Source organism: Stylophora pistillata, chromosome 6 (genome assembly GCF_964205215.1).
Source record: "Stylophora pistillata chromosome 6, jaStyPist1.2, whole genome shotgun sequence".
In the NCBI taxonomy this organism is placed as follows: Eukaryota; Metazoa; Cnidaria; class Anthozoa; order Scleractinia; family Pocilloporidae; genus Stylophora; species Stylophora pistillata.
In genome coordinates, this window is record NC_142524.1 from 15,432,505 (window position 1) to 15,446,379 (window position 13,875).

The window sequence follows — 13,875 nt, forward strand, 5'->3', positions numbered from 1 at the left end:
CACGCGTTCCGAAGAAAGGCGTTGAAACGGCGTTAAAAGGACCGTAGGCGACAAAACGGCTACGGAAAAAAAAGGTAAAGGGACTCAACACGTTAGATTCTAGCTTCGATTACTCTTTTTAATTTTTCTTGATTTTTTTATAATTTTTCCTTTTTTTAACGGCCCACCGATTCGCCTAAAATTCGATCTCAATATGTGTATAAGTTTTTGAGACTTTGAAGCCCTCTTCTTTTCAGGTACCTGGGCAAAAATTAAGGTGTGTGTACCATCCCCCTCCCCCCCAGATATTGAGACAGAAGATGATCAAACGACAACCAGCTCATGACAGTGGTTGTGCGATTTCGGAATGGTACAACACGATCGCCGATGAACTTCCCTGAAGAAGACCGCTCTATTGCGATCTGTCAGAAAGCTGAACGAACCTGGATAGGCTGTAAGGAGGGATTTCCGCCAATATCTAAAAGGAAATCATATTTAGACATCAGTCACAAACTGTTTTGCTTTTTTCATTCATTAATGGAGTGTGGAACCATTAAAGGAAACATTGGTTCGTGCCTTTAGAAAGGTTTGGCCTTTTGGTCTTACTAGCCAAGAGTAAAATTGAGCTATATTGCTGAAATCTGAAATTTCCAGTCAGCTTTATCTGAAAAAGTAAACTTTTCTATAGATGCATTGAATATTCACCACACCATGACATAAGAAATCACTCACACCGAAAATATAGGTTTACGAAAAATAACGTGCACTTAGCAAGTATGAACAGGCTCACATATCATGAGCTCTAGTTAAGCTCGGGACTTCAACTCACAAATTATGGTTCAGGTTGATACCCTGAAAAAATTGATGTATCAGTATGCTTGATTGGGAGTTCGTTTCAAACAAACATTCAAAACCTTAAAGTTAAGCCACTTTAACATCAGTGTGCATATTGTCCATACTGTTCTATGCACATTTCCTAAGGTGCTGACAAGGAGAATTTGTTTTAAAATCAAGAGCTTCTTTAGTTGGTGATCATTTCCTTTATTCTCGTGACCTAAATGTGTGATTCAGGGGTGATACTGTAAGGAGAAATTAGATGCTAGTCACTCTTAGAGAGTTTGTTTCTAAAATCTGGGGGTTTTATGTTATTTACCAAGGCGGTTCCCGTTTGTATCTTGACATTCCAAAACCAATCCTTGGGCGTGTATCGTGTAAACAAACGAAGCAAATGGAGCCACTGGAGATTTGGAAATCAAAACCTGTTTTTAGAAGAAAACTGAAATCTAGTGAGGATTAGGTTTCTTAAACGATTTGTTTCAGAACAGAACTGATAGATCACCCATTTTAAGAGTCAATACCTGACGAAATCTCTCGTCCAAATACTGTACAATCAGACGAGTATTCACTGCATGCGACCACGTGTTACCTAGCGCAGCGGTCACGTGACTACCATCCTCCTCCTCGGGTTCAACGTCTGCGCCGTCGACGTCCTGCAAAACCTCGTTTCCGCTGGAACTCCCCGCACCAATAAAACGAGTGGTGATTTGATTAGTAACGACAACCTACAACAGTGGAAAGGCACAGAACTGATTCAACGAATTCCTGAAAAAAACCCAAAAAGGTTAATAAACGCAGCCTAAATTCGCTTATCATTGGTTGCACGTTCTGTAGATTTTCCACTCGTGGCACATTTCAGCTGAAAAAAAATTATGGAGCCTAAATCGCCTGTACATTTGTCGAGGCGCCCGCCTTATAATTCACCTTCTTGTTGTCTTTTCATAAATCAGGAAGGCTATTTGGTTTTAAAGTTCTCTCTTCGTCAATATGGTAATTCTGCCTTTTTTGCCGTCTAGTTCTTTGCTTTACAATTTCTATTTCGTAATTTACCCTTGGGTTACAGCAAAAACAGTAAAATAAGGAAAGGAACAGTCTACTTTCACACTCATTTATTAGACATCTTACCGGAATATGGAACGTCTCAGCGAGATACCTGAAATGTAGACAGACAAGCTTACTTGTTTGTTTGTTCAAACAAATGTAAATGCCGTTCACGATAAATACATGAGATAGACAGATTCCTTTTAAGGCGCGAAATTCATATATCTCCGTAAACGTGACGACAAAAGAATGCTATGGACCAAAAGGACCCAGAAGGGGTTCGATTTCCTCGACTTTGTTGAGGTCCAACTTCCTTCCAACTCGAGAGGAGATCCGAGGGGGGATTTCGAAGATTTTGGGGATGACATGGTTTTCAGCGAAACAGACGGGGGTCAGTCATCACTTACATAGCATAAAGAGAGAGAGGAGGGGAATGAGAAAATGAGTGTATTTTTTAATTAATTTCACTGTAACAAGCATAAGTGACCAGGGAGGGGTAAGATTGCACTTAGACAGAGCCTTATTGGGAGATTATCCAAATTTCATCTCTGCAGCAAATTCTTTCCACTATATTTATACGAAAACTACTCTACGACCCACAAAGTACGTGAAATGATGAGAATTCAAAACATACACTGTACTTTACAATATTAGAATAGTTATTCAGGAAAAATCTACTTACTTCAAAATTGCCGCTTCTTTAGAAAGAAGGGCCGTTCTTTCATTCAAGTTTTTGAACAACCTGCTGTCAAATTCTTTCCTAACAAGCGAAGCAACGGAGTCCAAGATGATCAGCTTTACACGTTTGGATATAACCTCCTCTTCGAGTCTCTGAAGCCTGGTGAAATGATTTCGAACGATAATTACATGCTCCATCTGAATCACCCGATGTATCTCCAGGTTCAAGGTTCAAGGTTCATTTATTTCACACTACTTACATAAAATTAACATAGATAGAAAAGTAAAATTGCAACAAATGATTACAGAATAAAATAAATAAAGTACAGATTATAAAAATGTGCGTGGTGGTCAAAGTAGCAAGGGCTTTCTAGTTGGCCACCACCTACTTTTAGATCTTGACTTTTTATTGCCATCAAGTTTTGATTTCGGTTGCGTTTTCTCCTCTCTTGTTTCCTTTAGTATTTTCTTTGGGTATTCAGTAGTTTAAAAAATACATAAAGAAACATATATCACGATATGATATGGTGAATTAATAAATATGAAAAATAACGGTTAAGAACATCATTGATGTTTACATAAAATGTTTTACCTATCCCATAATGAGCTGCAGGTTGATTCCCAGCAAACATGTATCCTCTCTGACAGTTGAAGCAGTGACTCGTTTGAGTTGAAAAGATCTGGAAACCGATTGGACGCCATTTCAATCAATCTATAAAACAAATGTCAGTAAAATTTGAAGGTACTAAAACGTCTGAAAACGAAAATAAAAATCAGGCTCTTATCTCGAGGTTGCCCTGCGCTTGATGCAACCCACTAAAAGGAAATCTGCTTGGCCAAACACCACCTGGTGTTGAACTAGGGGAAGCACACCTTGCTGCACAAAGCAGGACTTATGCCTGCTTGTGTTGCCTTAACCCATTAAGCTGGGGTCAGATTTTTCTCCCTACAATCCAGGACAACCAACCTTGTTGCACTGAACGCTGCCTCTGTGTCAATGTAGATAACATTGCCATCTAGTCCACTTCTGTCATAAGGTAAGGTGGCCAGCACACTGAGCATAATACAGAATTGTGTTTTACCACATCCTGCTGGGCCTGCTATCTGTGTCAATAAACAATAACAACAACAAAATGAGACTTAAGAGTCATGGAGCAGTCAAACTTGACTGTATTCCTAAGGTCTTTCCATAAGAAAAATCTCTTGACAGAGGGTCATCGTCATCATCATCATCATCATCATCATCATCATCATCATCACGTTTATTTGTTCAAGCAGGTTGAATTTATTGGCAACTGTATAAGCTGATGTAGACCTGCCGTTTTCCCACCCAACCCACCCCAGGGGAGGACATCCAGCACACAGTAATCTCGTGCATGGGAAATTAACGTCTCTTACCCCTTACCCTTTAAGAGACGGGACCTCCGGCTTTACGTCCTATCCGAGAAGACGAAACAATGTGAGTGAAGTGTCTTGCTTAAGGACTCAACCTTAAGCCCCAGCCAAGACTTGAACCTGGGCCGTTTAACCCAGAGTCCAGCGCACTGACCACTGGACTACTCACACCTCACAATGAAAGTACAAAAATGGTTGGCAGCAGCAGGACAAGAGTCCGAAGTACTTTTTTCCCCCTTTTCGAGTTATAACACAGAGTAAAGGCTGATAGTTTCTAAAGAAACTGTTTGGGGCTGTGTTGGTGGGGGTAACGAAATAATTTGGATATATTATCAACAAAGTTGAAATGGTAAATTGGCCACCGTAACGATTACAAAAGCTGACGTTTCGAGCGTTAGCCTGTCGCTCCGACGAAGGGCTAACACTCGAAACGTCAGCTTTTGTAATCGTAACAGTGACCAATTTACCATTTCAACTTTGTTGATATATCCAAATTATAACACAGGGTAGTTTACCCTTTAACATCCAAGATCTGATTGTTCATTCTTTCCCCAATACCTTGTCCATTAGTCACAAGATTTTATTGTAGGGAGAAGTCACTGGAAATCACCACTGGAAGTTCAAGGTTAAAAAATGATTGTGATGCATTAGGCTGTGCAAGTTTCAACCAATTTTGTGATTATAATGTGAAAGCTGAAGGAACAATATGGTGTGTAAGCAAGAAAATTTTTGTCTCTTGCAAACTGCACAGAAACACAGATTCTGAATGATTTCATTTTACTTAGGATTGAAAAATAATTCTTCTGGTCTTTCTTACACTGAAGGAAAATAGGATGACTGTGTTCCTTTTTGTGATTTTTAAGTGATGGCAAGTGGATAATGACAAAGATGAAATTATTCCACTGTGACTATTGGCTTGATTTAATTATCATCATTGACCAGTCAACAAAAAAGTGTATGATTACCAGGTAGGAGGAAAAACTTTTAGATCTGGGGAATGAGTGGGTTGAAGAAGGATGTATACAGAGCTTACCTCTGTGATTGTACCACAAGTCAGCCCTCCATGCAGTGCAGTATCAAGATCATCAAGTGTTGTTGGAAGGAATGATTTCTGACTGTTTGATCTTTGAAACAGGGCAAGGGCCTGACCACAAAATATACAGCTTAAACATAATGCAACATTATCAAGTCTTTGACATCCAATTTTTGCCGCTAGAGGGAAAGCATTAAGATAAATGAAAGGTGGTAAAAGGAATTTCATTTTTTAGTTTAAAGCCTGAAAATAGTCCTAATTAAATCCTATGCAAAATGTTGCACACCTCCTTCCTCCAAAGAAATCAAATGTGCCTGCTTGCTAATAGTCTCATGGTGACTGCAGCTTAAACAGGAGTGATTTGCTGTGCTTAAGCACTGTGGAGATGTTTTTGAATAAAGTGAATCCAGTGTGGATAAGTTCTGAAGCTCATAGCTGGTAGCGCCCATTGGGAATATGAACCTAGTCCTATGTTCTGATTTGTTAACTGAGCAGGCAACATGGGCCCATCTTACCAGCTTAGGATTGCCCACTTTGATCCCAAGCTAGAAAAAATTGCATGAAGTGGACTTATACAAAGTTTGTAATAGGGCTTGGCAATGGTGACACAAAGAGCAGCAGAACACGGCAAAAACCAAGAAACTGATAAAGGACTCTTGTGGGATTTTTGTGCAACAAACACGGGGTTCTCTTTCTGGGCTCTTGAAAGAAACAATCACTCTTGGTTCTTATAAAGCAAAATCTTTTTGCCATACAAAATAATCCTTTATTGACCAAGTTTGTTTGGCCAAGTAGGCTTGATGTTAGCCTCACCCTTTTTTATCATTTTTATGGACTGTGACCCAGAATGGTCCATAAAAATGCCAAGAAAAGAACTTTGCCAATATCTAGGCATCTTTACCTCATACTTAGTCAAATATTTTGCACAACACAGCACCTTTTACAGAGAAATCAGTACTTACTGTTTGCACTTTTGGGATGATGGCTTTACCAACAGCTCTCTGAATTTCTAAAACTTCTTGATAACTTGTTCCAGTAAACTTAAGAAGCTCCAAGTGGTTTCTCTGCAGCAAATCCTGTTCAACATCAGCAGAGATAACAACATGGAAGTCAGAGTTTAAACCAGAGTTGCATGGATACCACCACCCTCATTTTCATGAAGAAATTGGACACAAACCGGCCTGGAATAATTGTTTGATATGTTGCTTATTCATTTACATGGGTCTCTGAGCTTTTAAAAAAAAAAAACAGGTAAACAACTATGGACACATTCATATTCAATAATATACAAATAGATGGCTGGCTATTTTGCACTTTGGCAGAACTACATGTAAGAAGCTTGTGCCCTTGGTACCTTTGGACATAGTCAGCCTTTGTGTAGCCATACTGGTACCCTCCCCACCCTCCTTCCATCCGTTTCTCCCCAGCGGGGGGAGGGTACAGCTACATGTAGGCTAGGAGATTGTGTGTACACACAGCTGTAGTCTTAACTCTGTAAAGTGCACATTGTGTACACCTGTGTCATCGAGTAATAGAATCATTAATCGTACATACATGGAGAAAAGGAAGGGAACACTTATTCGAGGGGGGATGGGGGAGGAGATGTTTTTTCACATTAGTGCAAATTGTTAATTCTAGCACTTACAATAAGCTTGCCAAAAACAATTCTCTCACTTGCTGCTCCAATTTTGATACTGAAAAATCTCCAAAATTTACTGAAAAAAGCTTTCATTTAATTCAGAGACCTTTCAACAAAGGAGTTAGCTAACCTTGCAAGTGATTATCTGATGCTTTACAAGTCTTTCCACCATTTCGGGTCGTATTCCAGGAACACGCCGCAACTTTTTGGATGACATCTTAATGCATGGAGCATGACAAGGCTCAGGGATTGATGGGCGTGAATTCCATGGTTTCAAATTATTCCAGCTTTCCTCTAAAAAATGGCCATGCAAGTAGGTCAGCTAATGTGTTAGACCAGATCGAGACAGGGCAGTTACAGTCGCCATCTTGAGAACTTGAGAACTTGACAACCAAGCCTCCAGGAAAGGTTACCTAGAAAGAAAAGTCCTTCGGCGACAGAAACTTGTTGCGTGTTACTTGATTTCGGCTTGTTTTTTTTTTTTATTGAAACAGGATAAAGTTAACGTGAATGTTTCAGTGCTGTGAAGGTCTCCAAGAACTGTGTCGTCGTGAACTGATTCGCTCCGTGGGAAGCAGGAAGCTTCTTAAAAGGCTGCCACTTCCCCGAAACGTCATCGAATGGCTGAAAGAGTACGAGGAACCGGCTGCATTCGACCCCAACAGTAGCTCCGACGAAGTGGTATTTTCCAACAACAACGAAACCATTACTTTCACTGGTCAGTTTTCATGGAATTGTCATCTTTTTCGAGATTTGAGATCTGGCTGCAAAATGATCGAGGGAAGCTCAATAATTAATTTTGATCTAATTATAATAAATGAAGTCTCACAACCTTTATGATATGCATTAGGGGTGGGGGTGGGGGTGGGGTGGTCCTAAGGTAATTACATTAATGCTTCATTGACCATTAAGAAACAAAACAAAACAAATCAAAACAACATAAAGAAAACAAACGTAATGCACCAATTTATTTTGTGTATACAGTATTGCATGCAGTTGTAAGAAACAACTATTGGAAAATGCCATCAACCTTGTATACCTCTGTAAAGCTGTGAATAGATATGACCAAACTATTTCCGCATTTCCTGCATTAAAACGGGGGTCAGAAAAAGAAAATCAATTGGTCAATTTCTTCCATAACCCTTTACACAGCATATATTACCCTTTACACTCAAACATCCCTCAGTATACATAAGGAACAGGAAGGAGAATATAGATATCCTAAGGAGCTGACTAGGAGAATTTGTTGAACAATCAAGAGCTATCTTAGGTGCTGAGCATTCCCTTTATTCTTGTGACCTTAATGTGTGATTCAAGGGTGATATTGTAAGGAGAAGTTAGATGCTAGTTACTCCTTGGGGTCAAAAGGCTAATAAGTGTTCCCATAGTTAGTAGAGGGGGACAGGTCCCCTCGGTATTCCCAAGCAATGAATGGGGGGGGGGGTTGGGTAAGTACTTAACAAATTTCTGTAGGGAGATCTTGCTCCTATCTTTCTCCTGAAGGACCATATCCATTTCTTTGATGTTTGAGGTATGTTCAGCTTGGAAATTTTACAGATTTGGAAGAGAGTACTTGAAAACTGTTCTTGAGAATCAAGCACCAAATGAGTTTCTCATGTTTGGAGTCACCTGAAGTAACCATCCATAAATTATCTTCCATGTAGTTTCTTCTTGATAAATCAACCAGAGGGAAAATTTGAAAATATTAGGTTTCTTTTCTTGCCAGTTCTCTATTGTTTGAACTAGTCACCTCAAATAACAAATGTTTGTTTTCTGCATATTGAAATAAATAATTTACTGTAATTGCAGGTTTGCGTTGTAACACCTTTTGCAAAATCTTCACATTGCACAGTACCACCTTCGACCCAAAGGGTACCCCGTGATGTACCTCATGGAGATAGTGTCCTTTGAAATGTGATGTCATTTAGATTTTACTCTCTTTTTTTTTTGCCAGGTAATGGCTACAGCACAACTTTGATTCTCACCCCCGATGGCCGTGGTTATACCTCAGGGAAACATGAGTGGGTATTTTACTTAAACAATTGCCGAGGACAAGTGGCAGTTTGTCTTGTAACAGCAGAATTTAAGAAGGCCAGAGCATTCCGAACAATGCCTGCCATTGGCAGAAAAATAGGTTGGGCTTACAATCAAATTGGCTTTCTAACCTTTGATGTTCCCATCTGGGAAGCTATGGATGGAAAGCGAAATGAAAGCTACCATACCTGGGATATGATAGGAATTATTCTTGATCTAGATAAAGGAACCCTTGGTTTTATGAAGAATGGAAAGGAACAGGGGGTGGCATTTTCAAAAGGGTTGCGTGGAAAAGAGGTATTCCCAGGAGTTTGCTTATGCTCTGGAAGGGAACAAGTCACCTTTGTAACCAGTAGAACCTACGTGTGAAAGCTTTGTGCACTTTTGAATCAGTGTTGTAACACCAACACAAATATAATGGCAATGGTTAATCAGTACAAGGGAACATGGGAAAAGGAAAAATTAATGATAATAGTAATTTATCTAGTCTAGACACTTAAAGAGCTTTCAACTTTTAACTCTCAACAGTGATTTAAATGTAACTTCTCCCAAAAACATCTATAGATACGAATTATCTTGCAAACAGGTATCAAGAATACTTATACTTATCAGGTAGAAATGGTTTTCTTGATCTAATGCTGAATTCTCAGAACTAATCTATGAGGAAATGTGTAGCAGTTAGAGGGGAGAATTAACTATCTGATCTTTGGATTTAAAGGGTTAGGTTATTGGAAAACTCATGCAACCAAATTACATTTATCAATTGGTTTTAGTTCTGCATCTTATTAAGAAGGTAGAAAGAGCTTTCTTTATTAATTAGAGTATAATAAAGAAAAATTTTATGATTCAACAGGTGACACAGAAGTCTTCTAGATCTTGATACACAGTTTACCTTTAGTTCACAATCAACTACAAAATTTTTTTCAATTACCACAGTTTCCTTGACTTGTAGTGCTTCCCCTAATGAGGCCTGAGAACAAGAGGCTAACAAAGCCAATGAAGACCCAGATTACTTCTGCATAACCATGTGGCGTGAATTTTTGATTAAATGATTTTGTGACCAATTAATTTCTGAATTAGTAAAGAAAGGTAAGTAGACAAGTTAAAGAAGACTTCCATTTGTGAAATGAAGTGAACAAAACAATGATATTTATTGATAGAGTATGTCAAATTTGACAGAGCTTTTCACAAATTATGTTCTTTCATCACAAGCAGTTTAATTCATAGAATGATTTGCTGACATAGTGATCGGGTGAAGCCATTGACCCTAAGAGGTGATTCACATACAACTTCTCACTACAATTGTAATAATTTATCTTGCAAACTGGTAACGAGAAGAGACAAGCTTATCTGCTGTAGGGTGTCATCTTGATTAAATACCAAGTTCCCCTGTCTAATATACAAAGAAATGTATAGCAGCCAGTGGAGAGAATTTCTTTGTGTATCTTGAGAGTTGAGGGATTAAGCAAAAGTAGGCATTTGTTAGCCTCAACAATATTATTCTTCTGGCTTCGAAAAATTCAACAAATAATAGAAAAGAACAATTGAAGTGTAAAATATCTTAATCTTAACGAGAATGAAAAAGTCTGCAATGAAGAAAGATTTAAAATTTGCTCTTTCTAAAGATGGTATACAGTATTTCTGTAACCAATAAATTATTGTATTGTTCCTTAATTTTAAATTTTATCTTCTCTTTGATTTGTAGTTTGTGTGCCACTTGTAACCCTGTGAGTGAATATAACCCAACCCCTACCAATAACAGTTCAGACAATTTACACTGGAAGGCCCCATTCATAAGTAGCCCAACACAAAATGAATCAACCACAAGTGTGAAACTACGCAAATGAGTTAAGACCTTTCCCTACCTAAAGTGCAAACAAATCATTGCATCATTCTTTCAGCCACATCCAGCTGCTCTACCAGAAGACCAACAATATGCCCTTGTTTGGTTCGCACTTTTAAATATGTCTCACAAGGTTATACAAAACATTTTAGAGATGTCTAGAGTGGAATATACAATAGAAGAAGAGAGGCCAAGTACACAGACCTCAAAATAATGTGTGCCCAGGGCCTAGTTCTTTAAAGGCTACTTTGCGCTGACCCAGGGTTAAATTTTAATCCAGGTTTCTACATGTATATTTCTCTGTTCAAAAGCTGTTTTGGGATAATTTTCCCAATTCTTTTAAGAGCGTTCAATCATCAAATTGTAGACAAATGGAATTAAACTGAATTGTCTTTTAAAACTTTCAGATTTGAAATCAAATTTCACACTAACCCTGGGTTATCTCAACCCATCTTTGAACAACCTGGCTCAGGACTATAAATAACCTAATTTTCCACAAGTACTGATAAAAAATGCACAATAATTGAATTACTTGCCTAAAAATTTGCATAAGAGCCATTTCCTAAGTTTGAGTAAATCAAGCATTATTTGAGCATAACTAACCAACAACAGTTTACAAGTGCAAATTGATTCCACAATTACAATTTTTTTCCATGGTTTGTGCAAAGTTTGTGGAGTGTCTGGCAAACTTTAATATAATAATAGTCCACAGTCTTGTATGTTATTGAATGAAACAAAATGACACTCACAATAACCTGGCTGCTTCTGATTTCTTAGTTGCATTCTACTCTCTATAGTTATTGACAGCACTGATATGTCTCAACCATGGAGCAATTCCTTAACCTATGCAGAAATTCAAAGCAATAGTGCCATTAATATCAAGTTATGCATGTCCATAACTTGTATTACATATATGACTAAGTCCAAATGTCTTCAAGGTATTGCTTGTTTTCACGCAATTTCAACATTTCCTTTCGTGCCTCAGCTATGTCTACCCCCTTGTACTCTTGAGTAATCTGCAGAAAAGTGTCAAACACATTTTTGGCCATGTTATCAGCATCTCCACAAATGTAAACCACTGCTTGTTTGTTAAACAGTTGTTCAGCTACCTCAGTGGCATGGCTTCTCAAGTTGTCTTGAACATATTTTGGTGCTGGTTTACCAGACAAATTGTTGACTTTATCACGAGAGAAGGAGAGGAAGAGGCGCGACAAAACACCAGTGGACAAGTAATGTTCAAGCTCTTGGCAGTACAGGTAATCTCTTTCCTTGTGACAGCAGCCAAAGAAGAGCCACGATTCTCCAAGTGGCTCTTTGCAATTAGACGCTTTTAGGATGTGTTCCCTATGCTGCAGAAAGCCTATGAATGGTGCTACCCCAGTGCCAGGACCAATCATAACGATGGGTGTGTTAGGGGCACTTGGTAGTTTAAAGTGAAGATTTTTGCGCAGATACACTGGAACTTTTGGTTCATCTTTCATCGTCAACTGAGACAGGCCAACATCAGATTCTTTGCTGCTATCACTTGATACTTTCCTCTGCGCTTTCGTAATAGAAGCCAACCATCCAGTACAAACACCTTGCCTTTGGCCTCTTACACCTTCCAGGGCTGGAAACTCTACAATGTTGAAAACAAAGTGAAGACCATTGGGATTTTCCAGAGGGGAGCTTGACACTGAGTAAGGACGTGCTTTTAGGCGGGGCAAAAGTTCTAATAACCTTTCAAATGGAGGCCTACATGATGGAAAGATGTTGAGTAGGTCCAACAGAGACAAGGAAGGTTCTCTGACAAACTTGGTGTAATCACTTGTGCCTTGTTTGCTGCAAAGTTCTTGGAGTCTTCTCTTCTCTTGTGGATCAGTAGTGTGCTCAGCCAAAACCCTTAAAAGAGCTTTACTTGGAATACTCCTGATTTCCAGGCATGTTAGCAGAGTACACCTGATGGTGGAGTTCTCAGGAATGTAGTTTGGTACAACTGCTGCCTTTTTGGTTGTAGATGGAATCAAATGAATGGAGAATGGAATATCTGCTTTCTCAGTCAAATCTAACCTTGAAATTAGTTCATCAACCTCAGTTTTAGGGTTTGGACATGCAATACCAAAGGAGTCCCCAGGTTCGTAGTTCATGTTGCAGTCTGTGATATCCAGTTCTACGTCCAAACTTGTCTTTATCGAATTCCTCTCTGTCAGTTGCCTTGCCAAGACAACTGTTGCCATGGAGACTTCAGTTACAGCACTTGGGAAGATTGCACCAGCTTGAAGAGGTAATGTGGAGCAGTCCAGTTTGTGATCAGGATTGAAGCTTATCTGTAAATAAGCTGGTGATAATTGTGGTATAGACAAGGCGGAAGTTGACAAGGGGGGCACAGAATGTTTTAAATGATCACTTAAAGTGTTTGCTAATGCATACCCACCATTACATGCAACTGAGACACTGTCATCTGCAACTGGTAAATTCTGATCGCCAGGAGGTTTTGTTGCAATCACTGCGACTGATGCAGCATTGGTAAGACTCCTTTCATCTACTTGCTCACAGCTGTGACCATTCGTTACACCATCAACTGGATCTGTCACATGCGAAATGCCATTGCTCGTGTTCTCTACGACTGAGTCAGCTATAACCTCTCTAGATTTGCTTTCACCAACGGCTTGTCCAGATGAATCAATCACAGGAACTTTTGCCTCAACATCTAACACACCACCATCCTGTGTCCCCAGACCCAACTGCTTCCACAGTGCAGACCATAGTCCTTCTATCCATGGCTCTACTACTAACTCCAAACCAACTGCATCATCGGCATACCCGGTGTCATAGAAGTGCCGAGCTCCTAACTCCATTAATCTCCTATCAAGGTTTTTACCATTGTTACAAAAATTTGTGTAATTGGTGTCCCCAAGCGCGAGTAAAGCGTAACGACAATTTTCCAAATGGTTGGTGGGCAGAGTCTTCTTTTTCAGTCTTCTGAAAAACTTACACATGGTATCTGGAGGATCCCCTTCTCCTGTTGTTGACACTACAAACACCACAAGGGTTTCTTTTTCTAGGGTAAATTTCTTCTCCGTCAGACTGAGACAAAAAAGGTTCGAATCCAGGCCATGTTGTCCAGATAATTCGTGGATTTCTTCAGCAATAGCTTTCGCTTGACCCGTCTGAGAACCGTACAGAATGGTAAATTTGTTCTCTGAAGAACTGCTTACAGGCATACTCACAAACCAGATCTTTGCCCGTTTTAACAATTTAATCCCAAGACGAAGAATGTTGGGCAGAACTTCCAAGACATCCAAAGAAATTATAGTGTGGTCGCAAAATGTTACATCATATAAAATTCCGTGAAATTGTGAAATTACATCACGCTGAAAATCACGCTGAAATTCACGCTGGCTCCAACACGGAATA

At 39.2% G+C, this 13,875-nt stretch overlaps 3 protein-coding genes across 8 annotated transcripts; 1 reads left to right on the forward strand and 2 right to left on the reverse strand.

Annotated features, from left to right (window-relative positions):
* Nucleotides 1-97: 97 nt before the first annotated feature.
* Nucleotides 98-7,032, reverse strand: LOC111320965 (DNA repair protein RAD51 homolog 2). 6 transcript variants are annotated; one of them, XM_088724994.1, is made up of 10 exons: nucleotides 6,733-7,032; nucleotides 5,926-6,039; nucleotides 4,964-5,074; nucleotides 3,503-3,639; nucleotides 3,128-3,247; nucleotides 2,540-2,695; nucleotides 1,942-1,969; nucleotides 1,406-1,541; nucleotides 1,133-1,216; nucleotides 98-457 (listed from the first exon to the last, which is right to left on the reverse strand). In XM_088724994.1, the coding sequence occupies exons 1-10, from the start codon at nucleotides 6,817-6,819 to the stop codon at nucleotides 405-407; spliced, it is 1,026 nt and encodes a 341-aa protein (XP_088581120.1). In that variant the 5' UTR covers nucleotides 6,820-7,032; the 3' UTR covers nucleotides 98-404. The 6 variants fall into 6 exon arrangements, 5 of the variants coding, with proteins under 5 accessions (XP_088581120.1, XP_088581122.1, XP_022779447.2 ...); XM_088724996.1 differs by having other exon boundaries at nucleotides 1,133-1,238; XM_022923712.2 differs by having other exon boundaries at nucleotides 1,338-1,541.
* An 80-nt stretch (nucleotides 7,033-7,112) lies between these two features.
* LOC111320966 (uncharacterized) lies at nucleotides 7,113-10,317 on the forward strand. Its single transcript, XM_022923713.2, has 2 exons — nucleotides 7,113-7,320; nucleotides 8,557-10,317. Exons 1-2 carry the CDS (start codon nucleotides 7,113-7,115, stop codon nucleotides 9,003-9,005), a joined length of 657 nt encoding a protein of 218 aa, XP_022779448.2. The 3' UTR covers nucleotides 9,006-10,317.
* Nucleotides 9,764-13,848, reverse strand: LOC111320968 (methionine synthase reductase). The gene has a single exon (XM_022923717.2). The coding sequence runs from the start codon at nucleotides 13,680-13,682 to the stop codon at nucleotides 11,397-11,399; it is 2,286 nt and encodes a 761-aa protein (XP_022779452.2). The 5' UTR covers nucleotides 13,683-13,848; the 3' UTR covers nucleotides 9,764-11,396.
* Between the last annotated feature and the right edge of the window lie 27 nt (nucleotides 13,849-13,875).

Coding starts and splice junctions, on each gene's coding strand:
- LOC111320965 (XM_022923711.2), bottom strand. CDS start 6,819: ATGTCATCCAAAAAGTTGCGGCGTGTTCCTGGAATACGACCCGAAATG. Junction 1,542..1,941: donor CTGAGACGTTCCATATTCCG/GTAAGATGTCTA, acceptor CCACTGTTGTAG/GTTGTCGTTACTAATCAAAT. Junction 1,239..1,337: donor TGGACGAGAGATTTCGTCAG/GTATTGACTCTT, acceptor TTCTAAAAACAG/GTTTTGATTTCCAAATCTCC.
- LOC111320966 (XM_022923713.2), top strand. CDS start 7,113: ATGTTTCAGTGCTGTGAAGGTCTCCAAGAACTGTGTCGTCGTGAACTG. Junction 7,321..8,556: donor CGAAACCATTACTTTCACTG/GTCAGTTTTCAT, acceptor TTTTTTTGCCAG/GTAATGGCTACAGCACAACT.
- LOC111320968 (XM_022923717.2), bottom strand. CDS start 13,682: ATGCCTGTAAGCAGTTCTTCAGAGAACAAATTTACCATTCTGTACGGT.